Below are 21,568 nucleotides of genomic sequence, written 5' to 3' on the forward strand. Positions count from 1 at the left end.
TCGGATCGGATCGAATGATGCATGGCGGCGACAATAAAGCGAAACATGCCATCCCAGTATCTCGAAGATATCTCTGCGAGTCGCTTATCTAAATTTGTGCTTGTAGTCTGTTGTTTATAATGGCCAAGAGTTTTTGTTGAATAACAATTTAGTTAACAATTTTAATGCTGATTTCTGTTTTCGAACTGGAGCGTCACTTTCACTCTCTACGGAGGGCGACTAGTCATAGGCTTGGAAATATTTATGTACATCTTTATTGGCTGGGCGCGCTTTAATTGTCTTGCCGTCAAGCACTGACAGATTTCTTATGGCTCTATTATATTTTGGAATTTTTATGGCCTGTTTTCCATGACCATTGAGCAAGATTCTATGTCCAATAATATCTTTATGATTATCTAATTAATGAGCATTTAAATGGTGATTACTTGGCAGAGAACTTAAATTCCCAGAATAATCTTCAAACATTTCTCATGAAGATTGACGCGACCAATAAAACTTAACTGCAGACTGGTCAATAATTTCAGTTTTCCAGTATCGTTTCGATTTTCCGAGTAACTTGATAGCCGCATACGGGCTGTGTTGGCCCGTAACTCAATATTCCGAAGAAGTTCTTGTGAATTCCGATGGCAACCTTGATCGGCTGATATATCGGTCTGGTCTATAACTTATGCCATCCCTCGATGAGGTAATATTTTCTGTTGTTTGCCTTTAAATTTAACTGCTCATAAGGCGTCTGGCGTCAGGTTTGTTTATCACATTTTGCCAGCTACTGCAGTCTTGTATCTTGTATCTTGCAGATACACGGCTACACGGACACACAGATACGAGTGTGTACATTTGGACACATGCACGTCAGGGTGTGAAGTGCGAATTACCGAGCGGCAGCGGCAGCAACAACAATTTGCATTTGCGTTCAATGAGCCACTGACCTAAGTCAATATATTTTGCATTGTGCCTGGCAAACAAACGTGGTATTAAGTTTATCTGTATCTGTGCGCCCTGTATCTGTATCTGTAAAAGTATCTGTATCTGCTCACTTGTTCGCTGACGGCCCACTCAGCTATCCCCGATAATTATGACGTTTTCCGATGGCGTTTCAGTCCAACTCTGAATCACCGAAATGATTGTACTCTCTAATTGATCAAGTATTTAATAAAAATTGGCAAAAATATTAAGTTTTTCAAAAAAAAAAACTACTGACACTTTTCATAAATGATTGAGTTAGAGTATTCTCCAAGCAACAATATCTTAGATTTCCGAATTTTACAAAATATTAAGGTAAATTTTACGCATTTGTAAGGACGCCTAACTATCAAGCTATTGAAATACATTTCAAAAATATATATATATTTTTTTTAACTTATTGTTTTTAATGTAAAATAATCATTCAATTGGGGAACATGATAAAAATTGGTTAAAAATTACATAGGTGTCCTAGTTAAAACCCTAAAACTTAAAAGAATACAATTTTAAGTCCTCCAAATCCATCTTACATATCGACGTACCCCTCCGATTAAAAGGTATTCAAAAAACCGAAACGAATCGAAACACATTTGACGTTGGCAGCCAAAGTCGATGTTAGCAGGCGATAAGCAAAGTGACTGTGTCGCATGCGGCTTCAATTGCATTTTATGCGGCTCAGACTCGGTTTTGTCGCTGTTTTCACTTGCAGATACTTTTTGTCGCTGCTAATTTATTTGCAACATTTGCTGTTTACTGTGAATTAATTGCGAACGCAACTGAGCGCGCTCTGCACTATTTACGCCCCGCACAAACACAGCTGCAGCTGCATTTACATGGGGTGTATCTGATAGATACGGCTGCATGAGGCCTGGCCCGTTCGGCATTACACTTTGCGATATCGCACGAATACCCACACATTAGCACGTGCTATCTGGATCACTTGCGAATGTGTCCGGGCTCCAACATTTGAGGAGGCATTAAGCTTGGGCTATTAGCCATCCGCATTCCTCGCTCCCTTTTGGGACTCACTTGGCTCCTCCATGGCAATTTGCCTCAAATCGAGCATTCGATCAACTAATTGAAATGTTATTTCTCATGTCAAAAGTCTCCGAGGGCTGGCGACAGCTAAAAATACAAACTCTTAGCTCCCAGGCCCATTTCGAGTCCCACTCCCATTCCCACTTCCAATTTCATCTTCCCAAGTTGACAGGCGACAGTTTGGCTACGGAACCCCGTCGCATTCGCCTCGCTCCAGTTTAGAGATTTCCGTTTTGGCTGGCTATATTTTGGGGAACTGCATAATATGTGTGTCAGCGAGGCGGGAACAAACGAATCGTTTGCCATGTCAAATGTCGTCGAAGGGGGAAAACTCTTTGAACTTTGACTGCGGCTTAATTTATCTGGTCACGGCTGGGTGAGAAACTTCCTAATAGCTGCTACACTACGAACTATTCGGCTAATATACCGTTTTGTGAACTTTTCGGGACTGGAACAAAAGCTTCAAAAGGAAACAGCTCCACTGAAAAATATTTGGATAGAAAACTTTTGAGCTATTGCTTGATTAGAAAATCAGATATAATGATATAATAGCAGCCTAGCTTCAAAATAGTTTTTATGGTCTGGAAGAAGAGATATAAGAAGAGCTTAAAAACAACAAATAAAACTCAGCAATCCGCGATAGTATATTTTAGTGTAGTTCTACCTAATTTACTTAAACCATTTATTTTTATATTTATACATGTTACTCAATTTTTATCCCAATTACAAGATTTACACTTTATTTCTATAGCCTGGCATAATGTCAACATTTAAATTAAAACTTAGCAATTCAATTTAACACAACATTTTTTTTTGCGTGTCATTTCCTTAAGTCCCAAGTGCTCGATGGACCATCATCTATGAGACCATAAAATTCGAAAACCTCAAACCATTGACATGACCAGATCATCAGCCCGCATCTGTCGCCTCAGCCAGAGTGAATAATTTTAAAAGCCGCCAGTCTGCACATGCTAAAAATGTTTTATGGACTTCTGTTTTCGTGGCTGGCAAAGGCCGGCAAAAAATGCCGTCTAACCAGACACTGGAACGCCGCTGACAACTTGGGGCAACTTGGCCACAACGTCCAACGTTCAACGGTTAACAATTTGACAACCACGGCTTTGACAGGCAACGCCAGCTAAATAATATATATGTGACTTATAACAGTTTAAGTTTGATTTTCCTTGCCCCGCGTGTCTGTCGAATAATTAAGAGTTTCCATTTGTTGGATTGCATAAATCAGCAAAGCGTATCTTACAAAATGTATGTTTTTTCCCCATCTCGTCTCGTCTCGGCTAATTGATGCGAGATAGGCTGTTGTGGCACAACCAGATAGCCGAATTGGGTTAGGATCATTCCGGGAATTTGAATGATTGATTCTGTATGCAAAAGGCTCGTAAATTTGCAGAATTTACGCAAATACGAGTGCGAGTTTCTCGCACAATGAGGCCCGCTTGTCTTTGCCCGCGGATGAGGGCGTAATGGGGCGGGGACACGCCCACCCGGCTAGGCTCTGGACCCGGTCTGATAATGGCATAATGCTTATCTCTCGGCCACGGCGACAATGTTGACAACCTCCCACTCCCTTCGCCGAGTGACACAGAATCGCAATCGAGCGGAACGGGCTTTAGTAGACTGTTGGGTCTAAAATTTATGATCGACTTAATGCCAAATGCAAATATTTGGCACAGAGGTCAGAGATCTAAGGCAGAGCAGATAGTTGCACCATCGGATGGTTGGGGGATCCAAAAATGTGGCCCTGAAATTGCAGAGGAAATTTATTGCAGGGGAAAGATGCTACAAAAGATGATTCAAATCGTGTGAAACGGAGGGACTCAAATGACTGTTTAGACATTCGAACGCAATTTTAACTCTAAATGGATAAAAAAATGATTTGGTACTTAAAGTAGTAAATATTGAAGAGATCAGATAATTTATTTGAAGAATTGTAAAATTATATGAATTTATTAATGTGTATTTGCTTCTATATAAGATAAGCCAATTTCAATCTCATTCTATCTTTAAATAACTTTAATTAAACCTTAACAATATATATTAGCTAGTGGTTCGCGTTATTAATGGTAAATAATATAGGGTTGGGCTTGGTGGAAAACGAAACCTATATAATCTGTTAATGTAGATTATATAGATAAGATCTAATTTCCCAAATGATGATCACTCACTTTAACTTTAACCATTATGAAAACCAATGATTAACCCTCCCAAGGCAATCAATGCTTCAGAGCTTCGACCGATTCAATCAATGATCGCTGATCAATGGGGACTCTAATGACCAGTCAACCAAATGACTCAACACCTGCCAAAGAGCAGGTACCTCCTCCAACTCCGACTTCAGTTCTAGTTTCTTGGCCTAAAATTCGAGGATCAGGAGGGGATCAGGTGGGGATCAGGGGATCACAGGGGTGGAGGAGGCGGCGGAAGAGGCAGACAGCGCTGTCGCAGACGCAGCCACAGACGACGCCACTTGTCTTGTCGTGTCTCAAATTAATTAAAGACTCATCTACATATTTCATTTCCACTCCAACTGGTTGTTTAGTGGACAAGAAAAAGCCGCGGCCACAACAACATCCACGTCCACTAAGAAAATCCGGAAAAACGAAACCTGGAGCGGTTGGGAGTGGGAACTGGGTCCAGAGAACGGGGATCACTGCGGGCGCCTCCGAAATTGGCCTGTCATTGGTCACGCACTCCAAGGCGGAATGGAGGCGTGGTCGAGCTTGTCTTATTCGGGCCTTTTTCATGCAAAACATTTTATTTACAGTTTTAACATCTTGCTTATGTTATTTTTCAGACATAATTTTGTACATATTTTACATATGTTTGTTTTACATTTTACAACATTTTTTTTTTGCTTTAACATAATTTCTTCGTTTGTTTTTCTTAAGCTTGTATTAATTTGTAAGAACTCACATTTGGTGTTATTCAAATGTCGTAAACTTTCACTGGAAAACTTTTACCTAATCGGCTTTAATTTCGGGGTTCTCCTTTGGTGGGCCACTCGATTGGACAATGCTTTTCGATGTGGAACTGCCCATACTTTACACGTTATTAGTCTAATTTAATCAAATGAAGGCATTCTCAATAGCCGCATTCATTTTTCATTAATGAATTGGACCCAGATGGAAGCCTTTAGATAGATGGAAGCCTCTAGCCTAAAAACGGTAGCGTTGATAAATCTAATTTATCCCAGGGAGAAAGCCAGAATCCCCCACGTGTGGAATGCCCAGCAAAGAAATTCCAATCCAAAGTGGTCGTGTCGAATCCCATCAGCTCGAATTGATCTCATCCCGGAGATATTGCACAGTTTTCCATTATGATTTGCCATTCCGGAGATATTGCAGCATTTCCCATTATGATTTGCCATATGCAGCAAAATGGATTTTAGTGGGCGTTTTTGGGTAAACAACCCCTCTCAAATCTCTCTGTCCTGTCAACGCGATTGTAATTTATTCTTTTGCGCATTTGCTTTTATCGGAAATTGGCCAATAAGGTATTCGGTTGCAGGATATCCGTTCCCTCCCGTAGCCCAAAAATGCATTTCGATTGCCCAAGAAAAAGGCACACAATGCGGCGAGAGGGTGCGAGGTTTAGCCAACTGTAAATTGAATTTGGCACTCAAGCGATTGTTTGTGGATGGGTGCTAATTTGAGATGCGAATACCGGAATAGATACGGATTGCAATTTCTCCAGCCGAGCATGAAATGCCGCAGATTTAGGGTGAGAACTGGCAAACAGGCGAACTGGCCCTGCTTTCCCATCGCGCACATAAGTAGCTGGCTTTTTCCCATCAAAAAAGCAATCACCTGCAAATGCTAAATAGATCGGCTTATCGAACCGCCCACGGTTTGATTTACGGCCGTTTATCTTGGCAAGAAGTGCAGGCAGCAGGCGGCACAGCCTCAGGCAAAGATTTATTGCCCGGCCAAACGACAATTCAATAAAGTGCCACTAATTGGGCTTTAATAGACAGCGTCTGTTAACTCTTCATTGTCATCTGGTTTTCGGTGGACATACTCCATGTGCAGGAAATCGAGTGGAGCCTCCATTGATTGATATGCTCGCTTCCAGTTTAAATCAAATTGTCAAAATACGCTGCCCACCATCATAAATTAGGAGGGCCACAAAAGACCACAAAAGACGGCGTGGCACAGTAGTGAAATCGGGGGTGGGGTTCGAATTCGAACAAAGCGGATAATGCCTCGGTTAGATATTCCCAGAGATATTTTTTACGACCATTGATGGCTGGCATACCATATTATGTTAAATAACCACAAAAGTGATCGTAAATTTTCATAAAATGTCACGCCAAAACGTCACACTTTTTTTGTAAGCATAATTAAAAATATAATAAAAGGCAATTCCATACATATATGCATGGATTTTTTTAATATCTGACTATATCATTTTTTGTCCACTTCAAGTTTTATTGAGTGCCTGCACATAAATTTCGACATTACCAAAGCTGTCGTCTGGGGGAAAATTAAGGCCTCATTTGCATAAATCGAGCGTCTGCCCCTTTAACGGTTATCAAAGAGTCCCATCGATCCATCGATGGCCAGGAAAAGAACCCATCCCAACATAACTCAATCGAGCACCTTCCGAAACTCCGTTTTGACAGGCATATTTTTTGACATTTTAATTATTGTCAGAGCGTGACAACCATTGGAGTCGATTTTATTATTGTGGTTTTCGGGGTCTGGACCCTCTTTCCCCGCACTCGACCGACTACGTGCTTAATATGTGGGTAATTTAAAGCAGCTCAGAAGCGTGTCAGGAATTTGGATACATTAACATTTCGACTTCAAACTTTGGGCTTCCCATTTTGGTTCAATGAACTGCACTCAACGCCTGATTGAACTTCCACACGCCCGCTGATTGATCAATAAAAGATCATTTGATTATCAATATGCACTTTTTTCACACCTCAATCAATTCCTTATTGTTATTGTTGCGCCTGCAATAACACACATAATAATGAGCTGAGCAAATCGAATAGATTTCAATGAATATTCCTGGAGAAAAAATGGATTTGATGGGAAAAAGGTGCAAAATACCATTTTCTTTCATCTTATTAAGTTATTATTTTATATCTGTATTAAGTGTCTTGTTTGTAATAACAAATTTAAATTAAATATGTTATGGTTAAATATATGGAAATTAAAATAGCCCTAATTACATTAATAAAATAATTAAACTATCGTTTCAAAATATATTAATATAAAAGAATGCTTTGAAGAAATAGACTTTGAAACTGTACTTCTTATATAAATAATAACGTCAGTATTTAGTTTAATTGGATTATTTTGTTATACATAAGTGCAAAAGACTTAAAAAATATACGAAATAATAAACTCATAAGGATTATTTAAATATTTATTTTATTTTGACATAAAGATGAGGGAAGTAGTATACAACAGCCAATTCCTCTTACAAATGGAAAATAATAATATTTAATGCAATAACATTAATAAAAAAAGAAAAAAAAGATAAATGCTTCCAGAAGCATAGGCCCCGGCGAGATTCGAACTCACGATCTCCTGTTTACTAGACAGGCGCTTTAACCAACTAAGCCACGGCGCCAGATGTTATGCGTGTGGCCAGAGTTCACTGACAAGCTGAGAGAGAGCCGCCTCTCCGACTATCTCTCTTGCGCTCTCGTCTCTTACGCTCGTTGTTGTTATGTTGCGCTAAAATTAGCACAGAGGGAGAGGAACGAGTGAAAGAGGGAGAGCGATATACGGCCAGAGGAAACTTTCCCCCAAGAATAAATATAAATTATTCTTTTTAACAATTTAATACGCTAAAAGTTGTCGCTGTTCGACCGCACACATGCAAAGACATACATAAGTATAACCGAAAAGATAAAAAGAAGAAAAATTACTTTTGTTAACTCGAGCAAAACAAATCGTTTTTTAAACGAGCCTTGAAGAAAAAAAGTCAGACCACGACAAACACGACGCAAGTGAAATGCAACACCACATGGCATTCGAAGTGAAAGGCTGTCACTGGGTCTGCGCTCCACCCCCTTCCCCACCCACTTAAACCCCGCCCATTGCCGCTTTGGGTGACCTCTTCGATTTTAACAAATGAACTGACGCGCTTAGCATGTCATTTGTTTAGTTTATATATGTTTTTAGACTTTTAAAAGAGTTGAAGAAGCGGAAAATCCACTAAAATTTACTAAAAGGCAATTGCCAAAGACTTCAGAAAATTGGAATAATTACTTATGCACTTGAACAAATAATTGAAAGATTTTATGGTCTGTCGGATAATTTTATTTTGAGAAAACACGAATAATAGCACGATAAGGTATTTATTAAGTAGACAATTTCAACCTTTAAAGACGTGTTAAATTTTAAATTGTTTTATATAAAAATTTGTATTTATAGGGTTGGTTTCCAAAAGAACAGATCAAAGTAATCTCGTTTAATATATCAATATATAAAAAATATAATATTATTATTTATGTTTTTTTTTTTTATAAACAAAATTATTTATTCAAGTGCAATTGAAACAAGTATTTTAAAATACAAACCCAAAACGTTTTTGAATTCATTTTTCCTTGTGTCTGTGGGAATTTTCTGTGGGAGGGAAATAGTAAATGCATCGGGTAAACGGGAACAAAACCGAGAAAAGGAAGGGGATCGTATCGTATAAGCAATGGCATTACAGCCTCTTGTTTTTGTTGTTTCGGTTACACTATTTATGCGTTTTTCCTTTTCGCTGAAACTTTACAATTTCCGTATTTAAAAGGGGATGGGCGATTGATGCCCTGTAAATAAAAACGCATGCCTTTCAAATAGTCCGCAGTTTATAGCCGAAGTTGCAACCGAAGTTGCAGTTGCAATAAAAGTTGCATATACGGGATAAGCATGTGGGCTATAAATTGCCCACCTATTGACAGCTATATTTTATGATATTTTGGCATATGTTTATACGCTGGCATAGTTTCTGGGAGATGAGATAATTATTCTTATATTGGCTGGGCATTAAAACACCAGCATGCCATAATTTATAAAAGCCTTTTTTAATGACAAGGATTTTAAATCAGCTGCCCCCAAAAGGCACATAAATAATGCATAGTTAAGGTTTTAATTACATGTTCATATGATATCATTCATATAGGGAATCAATTTTGCCCTCTCTCAAGTGGCCACTCAGCGACTCCCTTAGATATTATTTTCTTCCTGGCGTACTCCATAATCTCTAATAATAATTTTTATTAGGAACAACGATTTCCTTGCCGCAGCAGCTGGCTAAGATTTCAATTTCCAATTGCTCCCGTAACAAGCTGCGTATTTATAAATTGATGTTTATTATGCACGAAGTGCATAAAGTTCATTGAACGAGTGCGCTGCCTCAAAGTGCTGACACACTTTGGCCAGGCAACTGCCAACTGACAAAGAGGCAGGCGGTATTTTCAGCCTGCTCCTCCGGACCACACAAGTGGTTTGACCTTAAACGATGTTGAACTTGAATTTGGTGTGGCTGCGGCTTTTATGTTCGTTTCTCAAGTGCAAGGCGGCAATTTCAATTAACCCGCCGCGGAACTCGCCATAAATAATATCCGTCATAATCTCACTTAAGGCATCTTCGATTCAGTACAGTTGACAAATTTGGCCGAGCAATGGAATCTATGATTTAGTTGGTTCCCAGCTGGGTATGCTTACTTTATCGGTTTTTATTTATTTCTTAGCCCCAGGCTGAGGGGCGACCTACTCACTCTTCTGGGCTGACGGCTCACCAGGTGTCGGATATGTAATTAACCACTTTCTGGACGGGCCTTTTGGGCTCTCGCCTCGCTCTGACATCCTGACACCTGCGCCCAGATTGTGGCCCAGCCTTTAATCAGGTCTCCTCTTCTGCCACTCTTGATTGATAATTAATTAATGTGCTTTCTCCGTTTCATTTGCAGCGATTCTCCAGCGCTCCACTGTGGATGTGGGACGCATCAAGCTGCAGAGTGTGGCCACTTGCCTGTATCTCTGCATGGACGCGTGCGGTGTTCCCTACGGCTCGGTAAGTAAGCTTTACAGGTTATAGTCCGTCTTATAAAAATTGACGAAAATAAAGAAATCATTTTAGGAGCTTACCAGCCTAATTGTATACATCCGATAATAAAGTGACCTGCAAAATTGTGTAACATGACCAACAAATAAGTTTAACCTATTTATTTGTATTCGATTTTAGATAGTTTTGTTTTTAGGTATTTGTACACTGAGGCCCAAAAAGAAATTCCAAAAAGAAAAATAAAATTAAATTTAGCTTTAAATGATTAAAAAGAAAACCATTTATATATATTATTTCAGATTTTGTTAGATATAAATACAGAAATGGAAAATTGCTAACCAAGTAGTAGATATATATATTATAAGCTTAGATATCCTTATTTTTAGTATTCCCTGAACCGCGAAATCGATTTCGAATTACAATTTGCCGCTTCTCAGATATCTATATTTTGTATATGGAGCGACCAATCTAGTCCATTGTATTGGCACCCCTCTAACGAAAACAAAAACAAACAAATGCCTGTTAAAAGATTGAGGTAAACCGAAAATGAACCCAAAGGGACACTCAAATAAATGAAAGAGCGACCGAAGGGCTAAGGGCAATAAATAAAAAATTAAATGTGAACAAAAACAAAGAAACACGATCAGCAGCAACAAAGCGAGTCCTGGGCTGCGTCCCTTTTGCTCCGGAATGTGTCCTTATGCGCGGTCAGGTCGTCAAGTGGCAACTGCTGTCCTTGGGCTTCTTTTCCTTCCCCGTCCCATAATTTCTCTCAGAAATAAAGGCGACACTTTATCCCGCTGCGTTTCGAAATCCACGATCCTTGGGATGCCTTTTTTTGGGCTGGCGCCATGCGACCGCTTCGGCTGCGCTTCATTGGTCCGTCGGACATTAGTTTTTGGCTTAATTTATTTCATTTCTTTCCGCCGGCGCAGGCACTTTGACCTTTCCGCATCCGAAATAGCAGCGAGTGTGCCAATTCTGTCAGCCTAGGCGTGTCTGCAACTGCATTGGCGTTTTCTGTGCGAGTATCTCGCGGATACAACGATACTTGCTGATTGATGCGCTTCACCAGCGGCCACTTTGTAGGCGGCCCTTTGAAGGCGCCGCATACCGCCGACGGGCCTATAGCCCATAACATAGCCGACATATCTCTAAGTTGGTCAAGTGGGCGGTTATATTGGGCCGCCTTGTTTATTTTGGCGACCAAGGCGTCCGGTGCTCACAGCACGAGATCTCAGATCTGAGAAATGGCTGCGTTCTAAACTTACCCACTAGTTATGGGCCCTGATTTACTGGTACTTTTAATGCTTTTCGTCGGTGCTATTCATAGCACCTCTTGCCTCGTGACTGATTTTCTGACATTTCCCCATAATGCTTAAAATGTTTCCGTCTTGTGACCACCGAGGCAGGTGATTTCGGGCCTCGGCTAATTGAGCAAAGGAAATATAAAATAAATGCCCAAAACGTTTGCCAATTCATAAATTTGAAACCCAAAAACCCCGGTGAGTCAGCGTCTCGGCCAATTAAAATGTCGTAGCCATAAATGTTCACATTACGGTTTTGCTTATTAATTTGCATAATTTGTTCTCCGGCGAGAAATGTGACCGCCCGCAGAGCACACGAACTTGGGTTTGGTCAATTAATGCCGACCCAATGGGGCCCAATGAATATGTTGCATCATTATCATCGTTATTGTCCTGTTCAGGGGCGATAAGTGGTTTCTTAGTATATTTTTCGGTCGTGTTTCCTAAGTGGTTCCGTTTGTAGGTGTTCCCCGTAATCTGGACAACAGGTTGACCCTTTCTACGCTCCTCGCCTGGCGCCACTCGATAAGCTCCGATAGAGAGACCACGCAGCGCTAATGGTTCTGGGTATCGGCAGAGCCCTCTTCCCCGGTGTTTTCCCTTATCCAAGTACAACTTCATTTCCCTTTGGTGTCTGCCAATTTTCACTTGCAAGCCATTAAAGACTAAAAATATACGAAAATGCCTGGAAATACGAATCATAAAAAGAGTTTTAGACTGGGGCGTTGCATCCACATTGTTGTCACATATGTCAAAAAGTTTGTCTCGACTTGACTCGACCCCGAATGGCGTCAACATACTCCACAAATGCTCCTGGCCTGGCCCTCACCCATTTGATGGCTCATTGCGGCTCGCCTTTCGCCTGATTAATTTCTAAATTTAAGCGGCGACATTTTCCCGGGTAAACAATCAGGCAGGGAATTGCCTGGCTGCCGTTTTATTTCCGAAACAATTTTAATTGCTTGACAAGCGAATTAATTCAATGTTGTTAATTGAATTTGATCTGCAGATGTCTAGCAGTCGGCGCATCCAAAAGGCCAATGTAACAATCCTTTCGCCGCTCTCAATTTACATTTTCTTTACCTAGCCCACAATTTCTCATCATCAGTCGGTCAATTCTTTGGTCCTTTTGTTCGGCTGTCATGAGGTGTTCATAAAGTAGAAATGTTTATGGTTAGTAGGGCTATCGATGGTCAACGCCGATAGGAGCACATCCTGTGATAATGGGCGCATTTATCCATCTGATTTCTAAGCTGATAGACAAAAGAAACAGACGCCGCCCCTGGGCAGCAAATTCAAAGAAGTTTTTGTTCGTTTGGGAAATTTGGTTCATTATTGGGATTCTGAAGAAGTTGGCTGCTGAAAGAAATGCCTGGTAGACAACCCTTCTAAAAAGCCTAGAAATTTTGTTCTCTTGGTATATTCATTGTTTTTTTTTTACTGAATATTGCTACTGAGGGATAACCATTACATTGCTTGATAAAGCGAAATGTTATTTTGCGAGGGCTAAGTGAAATGATTAAATTTTAGAAATATTTGGATGTATTAAGAATTGGGGTAGTATATTAAAAACAGGCTAAACTATTATGTAGTTGAACAGAGTATATTTAAAAAATGTTTAAAATGTTATAGATCGTTAAAAGAAATGTTTTACTTTACACATTTCGATGTAATCATAAATTTTTGAAAAATCTAAAGTAGTAACCGGTATTTATTTGCATTATTTATTAACCAACATTTCCGCCGCCATTTATTTTGCCAAATCATTTAATCATAGCCCTTGATTGTTGCAGAAAGACTTCACCGACGACTGCGTCTTCAACGAGAACATGGGTCTGCAGAACTACAACACGTACTCCTCCACGTACCACTCGCAGGCGCGGCGGGTCTTCTACTTGGCCCTGAACGGAAGTGGCCAGCCCCGGCGCACCCAGATCCCCGCAAGCCGATCGCTGGGCAAGCTCAGCACCTATACGAACGCCATCACGGAGACGGTGCCGCAGGAGCGGGTCGAGCAGCTGATCGCCAAGAATTTTGGGGCCAATCGCGTTAAGCACGGCGTGCGGCAACTCTGTGATACGGGCAAGCCGCTGATCGAGCTAATCGATGTGGCCAAGTTTAAGGGGCCGCCGCATTGCAACAGCAACTCGAGTGGCAGTAGCAGTAGTAAAAGTAGTAGCAGTAGCAGTAGCAGTAGCAGTAGCAATAGCAGTTACGTTCCTGTGTCTGCGATCAGCAGCCTGAGTAGTATTAGTAACAGTAGTCAAAGCGCGAGCGGCCATATTAGCAGTAGCAGTAACAGTAATCATAGCAGTAGTAGCAGTAGCAGTAGCAGTAACAGTAACAGTAACAGTAGTAGTGGTAGCAGTACTAACAAGGCCAATAAGAAGAAAAAGCACCGATGCAGGCCGCACGAGCAGGAGGACACCCACAATTGCCAAAAGCGCGCAGGATCAGGGGCGGGTGCGGGTGCCCTGCGAAAACTGGGGCCCAAGGCGCAAAGGTGCAAGGAGCTGCGTCAAAAGGCGGCGGCCGAAAAGCGAGCCCCGCCCAATTGTGGCAAGAAAAATGGGGCGAGGAAAACGCAAGAGGCGGCCAAAGGTGTGCAGCAGCGAGCCAAGGCCAATATCCAGCAGGGTGGGAAGAAAAAGCTCAACAAGTCGGGAAAACAGCGACAAAATGGGGGCAAAAAGCAGCAACAGCAGCAACAGCAACATCAACAGCAGCAACATCAGGCCAAGGCTGTTTCCGGTGGCAAGCGGAAGCACCGGAAAATGGATCAGAGTTTCAGCACCAGCACCAGCACCAGCACCATGGCCACCAGCCTGGCCACGCCCCCAGCAAGCCACTGGGAGAGCAGCTCGCCCCTGCCCGCCTTCGCCCTAAGCGAAACCAGCGATCGGGTGGAACGCAATGTGCGCACAAACAGCGGCGAGGAGGAGCCGGATCAGAACCAGGATCAGGATCAGGCTGATCCGACGGAGCAGGGCGAGGAGGAGGGTGACAACGACGGGGGATCCCTAGAGGATGCCAGCTACGAGGACGCCAGCTCCGAGGCTCAAGGACGCAGTGCAGCAGCAGCCGGCGACGATTCGCTCTACTACGATTTGTGAGTTTACCATAAGCAATTTCCCAGCTAACTCCTCATCTTTTTCTCACAAACAAAAACGATAACTAAGTAGAGATTTTTCTAAATTATTTCTACAATTATACAAATAACTTGTTCCCAATTGGCAATAACTTTTTAATATACTTTATGGATTGGAAGTTGAAATTTTCTAAATTTTTCAAAATTATTAAATTATTACCCTTTGGCATTAACATTGATTGGAATTTTTCTGTAACCTACAATATTTCTAGAACTTAAAAGTATTTTTCAAATTTATTTCGCACATTTTGTACTTTTTGGTTTATTATTTTTTGGTTGCTGTATATTATTTTTATATTTTTCAAAATTTTACTTTGGGCTTGCAAACAAAATCAAAACGTTCAAAATGTGGAAAATGCAGTTGAAAGAAAAGAGGAAAGTTAAGGGAGAGCCGAAAGTTTCTGTAAAAATTCTGGCCTGAGTATGCAAAAGATATTGTAATTGCAAGTTTCCAAAACACATCCACGATCAGATACCAACAGACACGTCATAACACTGTACATCCAGCACATCAACATCATATATATACTATATCATTCGCCATTCGTGTGTACATATTTGATATATCACCAATATACCCAATATACGCAATACGACCGTGGCTCACTAAAGTATTTTTGATGCAGCGGACGGTTGTCCCCCCGGCGATGATCCAGGTCAATGCCAGCCCCACTAATGACGATGAATATCAAATGTATTACGACGGAGTCTCGAGTATTTTATAAGAACCTCTCAAGCCAACAATTTGGAGTACAATTACCATCGAAATGTATAATAATCGCACGCCCATTCAATCAAATATATCCTAAATCGAAGCCATTACCTTACGCAACACGAATGACCAAAAGAGTCTATTGAAATACTTGAGTCTCTGTGGCGGAACTTTCACGTTCGGTTGACGATGACGATGAAAATACTCAAAAATACGATCATACCGATAAGTCTACTAGAAACGAAATGAAAACTTGCAAAGCGCTTTCCCAATATTGTAATCGAGTGAAGCGATGAAATTCGAATGTGTCGAGGAACACCATTTGTACATAGATACGCGGTTTAGTCGTAAGATACGTTTTTTTTGTCTCTTTATTGTCGAACCTCGCTGTCTCTCAGTGCGTAGCCTAAGTTCTGTAACTCGCTTTTGAATGCGAATTTTCCCACGGTGAAAATCGATGTTTACCCTTGGAAAATACGTATTCGAATCATTGAAGCCAACGACACATCGAAAACAACTACATATTCACAAATCAAAATATTGTATTTTATTTAAAAACTACTTACGAAACTAACATGTAATATTAATTTATTTGATCAGCGAGAGATAAGCGTGAAATTATAGTCTGTAGCTTGAGTTATTTATTTATTTCAAAATATTTATTTATAAACTACTGTTAAGATTAATAGGCACTAGACTTACAAAACTTTGTTATAAAATAAGGCGGTAAACAAACATTTTCCAAATAAGTGAGTAAATGATCAGCGAAAAAGCATGAGAAAAACGCGAAAAAATACTAAACTAAAAAAATAAAATTAAAAATACTTTAATATCAAATTGAGAGTGTTTTAGTCAATATGGTAAGAGGAGTAGTCCTTGTCAAACTGGGCTTTCTGCATGGATTTTAATTATTTTTAGCATTTTGCACGTTGCCCGCGTTAAATTGAATAAATTTACAAAATTGTCACAATTCACTCATTTAATATTTGGCATGGTTTTCTGTAATGCAGTTGCTACATCTCGTCTCTATAAGTCTGCACCCCGAAACTCCCTCTATAATGTTCTGTGCCATTTACAGCCTGTGCCTGCAGCTAATCGCCCTGGCTTTGCTCCAGAGTCCTCGAATCATCCTGTGAGGGTATCCTTCGATCCATCGCCGAAAACCATTGGACCTCCGATCCACACAACAAAGCTAAAGTTCCTGATCTTTAAAGCATAAGAGTTCTAACTTTAAAACTACATATAGAATCTAATATTTTCGTATTTATCGTTTAAGACTGAAGCACAAGCGAAGAACTAAGCTAAAACTACTGTAAATAAATTAAAATATTCTATCAAGCTAATTAAGCACTGTGTAGTCTTTTAATTTATTGTCTGTCCGAACCACTTGGATAATATTTCTTTATGCTGATTAAATCCCTCTGTCATCATTATGGGACACATTGATTACGCTGCGAACAGGTGAGCAGATAGAGCTTATTACTCTGGGAGAGCAGATAGCACCTCGCCAGCAAGCTCTCATAATATGCTGATATCAGCTGGCTACAGTCAAAGACCTTTTCTAGAGGTGCCAGCACGTGCTGAATACGTATGGATCATGTGGTCGCGAGAGAGATCGCAGATCGGAGAGCTTCAGCTGTTAGAAAATAAAAGTCAAACGTTCATAAATCATATTTAAACGAGTAAAAGTTTTTGTAGAACTTAAACAAAATTAACTGGTTCCATTTTAAGGGCCTACCAGAATTCATTTGGCACTCCGCAAACAAAATTTTAAGATAGATAGATAGATAGATTCAAATATTAATACACCTCCAATTTAAAGTCTGTTGCATCTATAGGTTCCAGTTGCAGTATCTTCCTTTTCATGTTTTAAATGAGTATTTTTGAGTTATTTTATAAAGGTAAATTTTAAGTAATGATTGATTTTTTCTCAATTGTCTTAAATAAAAATTATAATTTTTAAAAATATTCAAACAGCCCAATTCCCCAGTTTAAAATCCGTAAATTCCAGTTTCTGTTGCTCCCCTGTAAATGGATAATAGAAGAAAGTGAAGCTAACTGCGCTCGGATTACGGCGAGAAGACCCAGACCCTGTACCCCTGTCCGCCTGTCGGAACCGCAATATTAGCAGTACCCAGTTCAAATCGTTCCGATTTTCCTGTGTGAGACAAGTCACGTAGGCCTTGAAATGGCGAAATTGCTGCTCGCGGTCGCTCATATTCCCGCGTTCGCATTCATTCAAACGCTGCTGAATTTTCGCATGAATAGGCGAAACACGAGGCACGGCCAGCCCCCACAGCAGCCAAAATATAACACAAAAAAAAATGGGAGGAATGAAAAGAACACCGCGCACCCACTCGAAACCGATCTGTAAAGTAAAGAGACCGACCGGAGACCCCGGACAAGCCAAGAACCCGAATCCGAATCCGAACCCGAGAATCCAAGTTCCCTTGGCAACCTACATGAAATGGAAGCAAAGTCCCCCAATTGAAAAGCTGGCGTAAGCATAAAAGAGCGGGTGACGATCGTTTGTCGCACGCTCTCCACGCGCATTTCCGGGGCCTATCAGTTGCTCCGGCGATGATCACCATTATCATATGGCTGCCACGCCCCTGTTGGCTCCCTTCTCCCGCCCACAGACACACCGGCTATAACCTGCTATCAAAGTCAGCTGTCTGAGAGCGTTAATTGGTGGTCGTCGGTCGTTGGTCGGCTGATTAAAAGAGTTCAATTGTGAGAAGCTAGCGAACTAGCCGACGCTTACGTATTAAAAATACTTAGAAGGAGAGCTTTGCCAGCACGCTGTTCCTATTTACCTTTCGGATTTGCCGTCATCAGCTTGTGACCGCCATGTTTGGAATATGCCCCCAACACTAAAATTGCTTTGCTTTTTTAAAAGTTCTTCAACCTAAACACCCGTCGATAACCAAATAGGGGTATTTTTAACGACTTAAGTTGATTTAAAATTTCAAAAATGTCAACTTAGACATTTGCACTTTTCCAGTTCAATCTTGTTTAAATTATTATTAAAAATAAAACACAGTCATGTATTTTAATTTTTTTCAGATGTTGTTTTTAAACATTTACTGTAAGAAAGAATTTAAGTTAACCCTTCTGAATAAGGGTATATAAGCATCGGATTGGCAAAGAAAGATTAATTTCTGGTTATGCTTTTATTAAAATTTTGTTTTCGATGATATTTGCACAAATATCACAGCCAATGACATTTAATTTCGGCAGATTCCAGTTAAACGTTTACGAAAGTGAGGTCTACGTGACTCATGGAGAATACACCCGTTGCTCAAATGCTGATTCACAGCGATCCAATTTAGTGTGGGCATGCCCCAAACAGCTCCACCGTCAAATCAACTGCACCTGCTCAATGCCATTGCCATTGCCATTGCCATAGCCGGTGCCAATTGGTGTACAGTGAATTCGAGTGGCAGATTAGATAGTTTTATTAATGAACACCATCACGAAAAAGGAGATATAATTTGCTGACGTGACATCCTACAACGGTTCACCATCATCTCGTGTGGGATGTAGGCATGGAATTTAAAACTAAGTCAGTAATCATTAAAATTTGGAATAGAAATTTGAGATGTTTCCTTAAACATCTCAATTTTGGAAACTTCAACTCATTCAGCCTTATTTATTATTATTATTTATTAATACTATTTAAAGGAGCTTGGCGGCACAAGGTCGAAAATGACTTGTTACTCAAAAAATAACGTTTTATTTAAATTATAGTATGGTATTTAATGAGATAAAGTAATTGGACATTAAATTTAAATTTTAAATTATTGGACTCATAACACTAGTTTACAGAAACACAAGCAATAACCAGACACCCACAAAGACGAATTTAATTTAAAAACTATTAACAGACTACATGGTGACTTTAGTGGAATGTGATTGAAGAGTCATGTGCTGAGAAACGCATTCCTATGTTAATTTCAATTAAACAGATTTCAATCATCAATGACGGAAATGTCAGAATCTTCGCCATACCCGTTGGTCTCCCAGCCACCCTCTGAAGAGGCCGGTTTAGTTGCATTTCTAGTTCATGGCCTGCATTGCGTGAATATGATGAGTCCGCTTAATTGGATTAGCTGCGATGTCTGCCGGGAAGTGGACACGGAGACGAGACGGGGCTAAAGAGCCAAAGTTACTGAGCGATTGCATAACGAGCCGGTTCGGCCAGTCGCTTGGAAAAGCGTGTGAAATGGAGTTGTAACCGGCATGGTATTCTATTTACTAAATAATTGGACACAAATGTCGCCGATGATGGGAGAGCATGTCCGTCAAACTGCCAAGTGGCTTATGCAAATGATTCTCATGCTAAAAAATAAATAAAATACTAGTGAAAAAAAAGATCAACTTTGGAGATGCGGGGCATCGATCCCCGTACCTCTCACATGCTAAGCGAGCGCTCTACCATCTGAGCTACATCCCCTGATGAAAAGTGGTTGTCGTAGTTCCCAGCTGAATGCTTCAGCCGCTTTTCATGGTCGTGTATGAACCCTTTATGTGTATGCGGAAAAAGCTTTATGCATGAGCTTTTAAGTTATAAATGCAAATGTTAAGAATTTGTAAAGCAAAAAATAAGTAAAAAAAAATTTAAGTAGAACAAAAAATATGTTAATTTGTTCCCGCCCGGGTTCGAACCGGGGACCTTGTGCGTGTGAAGCACACGTGATAACCACTACACTACGGAAACCTACGTCACATGCTCGTCTAAAACGCAAAAACAAACAAAAGCTGACATTGCCGCTTTTGAACAATCAAACAAATAAAAAACTTAATACAAGATATAGTTAAATACACATTGCTGTGTGAATACTGAAATCTCGAAAGTTAAAGCTAAACTACGACCTTATTTGTAGCCCTCCTTGGTTTCTTTGCCAAGTTCAAAGCAATGATAATGATGCACGCTCTGTCAACGAGACACATAAAACTCCCCAGGATGCAACATATTTAGGCCGTAACAGCACTTTCTTTAATGGGACTCTGTCTTGTTTCCAGACAACCTTTCGCCTTGGGTGGCTTTCGGTGAGAGCTGTAACAAATTAAAGCCATAAAAATGTCCGGGAATCCGGAGTCATACCCGGGATGCTGACATTGCGGCGAGTCGTAAAACAGTTGATATTCGGTGCGTGCTGAGGGTCGGTGTGTTTATAAATACAGCACACCTGAAATGATCGTAAAACCAGCCATATTAAAACGATATAAAAATTATTGTGGCTGTGTGAAAATGAATTGATAAATCTTTAGTTTCACAACGGAAGCGGGCAGGTGTGTTTGAGGTCAATTGACCGATTGTTAACAAATAATAAAGCACGCAAGAAAAATATAAAAAAGTACCCGATTTGTTCCCGCCCGGGTTCGAACCGGGGACCTTGTGCGTGTGAAGCACACGTGATAACCGCTACACTACGGAAACAACTGAAGATCCGGCGGTAAACAAACTAACTTGGGCTTAGCTGCTTGCCATCGATAAGGAATTCTGTCCTAACGTTTTCGAACCAATAAATCAACGCCCGATTTGCATAATTTCCATGCGGGGAAATGTTAGAATTTGTTGACAGAAACTCTGATTTATGGTCATTGCGATAGGCGAGTAAAAGTGTTTTGACTACGCTGGCGGCTATAATTTCCTCGATCTTGGTGTCTAAAGTTAAACTAGTTGGGAATTAGCTGGGGCATTAGCGAGTTTCCCTTTTTTGATGTGAACAATCAATTCTGCTGGAGCAAGGTAGCCTCTGAAAAAGGAAAACTCTTATATCATTTACTCGGGCGGTGCGTGCGGCGGCCCTATAAATAAGTATGCAAAAGCAATTAGGTGGCTTCTTGCCAAAATTGATTGCAAATTGTGCCGGGAGGATGCGGCAATGGCTGTAGCAGGGGCTCTGCGACTGATAAGGACAATCGGTCGGATGCGGATTCTAAGTGGAATGGACACCCGCAATGGCCGGGCAAAACGGGTTCAACTGGCCAATGGCGATACAAGTGACAAGTGAACATGGAAAACTAATTTATGTGGCGCATGCGACAGGAAATGCAAGCGGCGCGACTCCCCCCACTCCACTCGATTCGATTCGATGAATCGGAATGCAATATGCAATGTGCAATGGAAACCCGCCGACTTGCCGCTGTAGTTGCTCAATGAAAATCGGTTCTTGGGTCTTGGTTCTTGGAGACACTACACTTGGCACCAGGGAGAGAGACCTTGACCGGGTCCCGGCTGGACAACGGTAATACGAAACCACCGCTAAAACGCAACAACTGGCGAACAAGTGAAGAACACATAACCGCCTAACAACACTTTGCTCTTAACAAGACCAACGACAGCCACTTTTGGCCCCGCCG

The 21,568-nt window shown here is 40.8% G+C and overlaps 1 protein-coding gene and 4 non-coding genes across 9 annotated transcripts in view; 1 reads left to right on the forward strand and 4 right to left on the reverse strand.

The window, feature by feature from the left end:
* The window catches only part of LOC128262079 (uncharacterized), a 45,682-nt gene extending 29,140 nt beyond the window's left edge, over positions 1–16,542 (forward strand). For 2 of the 5 annotated variants that reach the window (XM_052996135.1, XM_052996126.1), the window contains exons 3-5: positions 9,938–10,041; positions 13,133–14,448; positions 16,278–16,542. In XM_052996135.1, coding sequence (XP_052852095.1) covers positions 9,938–10,041; positions 13,133–14,448; positions 16,278–16,335 — 1,478 coding nt within the window. In that variant the 3' untranslated portion in view covers positions 16,336–16,542. The other 3 variants (XM_052996141.1, XM_052996149.1, XM_052996159.1) reach the window with 3 other exon arrangements.
* Positions 7,529–7,602, reverse strand: Trnat-agu (transfer RNA threonine (anticodon AGU)). Its single transcript has one exon. It is a non-coding gene; the product is annotated as a tRNA-Thr (tRNA).
* Positions 16,543–19,582: 3,040 nt separating the features above from the next.
* Positions 19,583–19,655, reverse strand: Trnaa-agc (transfer RNA alanine (anticodon AGC)). Its single transcript has one exon. It is a non-coding gene; the product is annotated as a tRNA-Ala (tRNA).
* Positions 19,656–19,846: 191 nt separating this feature from the next.
* Positions 19,847–19,919, reverse strand: Trnav-cac (transfer RNA valine (anticodon CAC)). Its single transcript has one exon. It is a non-coding gene; the product is annotated as a tRNA-Val (tRNA).
* A 650-nt stretch (positions 19,920–20,569) lies between these two features.
* On the reverse strand, positions 20,570–20,642 carry Trnav-cac (transfer RNA valine (anticodon CAC)). The gene has a single exon. It is a non-coding gene; the product is annotated as a tRNA-Val (tRNA).
* Between the last annotated feature and the right edge of the window lie 926 nt (positions 20,643–21,568).

This window comes from Drosophila gunungcola, chromosome 3R (genome assembly GCF_025200985.1).
Source record: "Drosophila gunungcola strain Sukarami chromosome 3R, Dgunungcola_SK_2, whole genome shotgun sequence".
Taxonomy (NCBI): Eukaryota; Metazoa; Arthropoda; class Insecta; order Diptera; family Drosophilidae; genus Drosophila; species Drosophila gunungcola.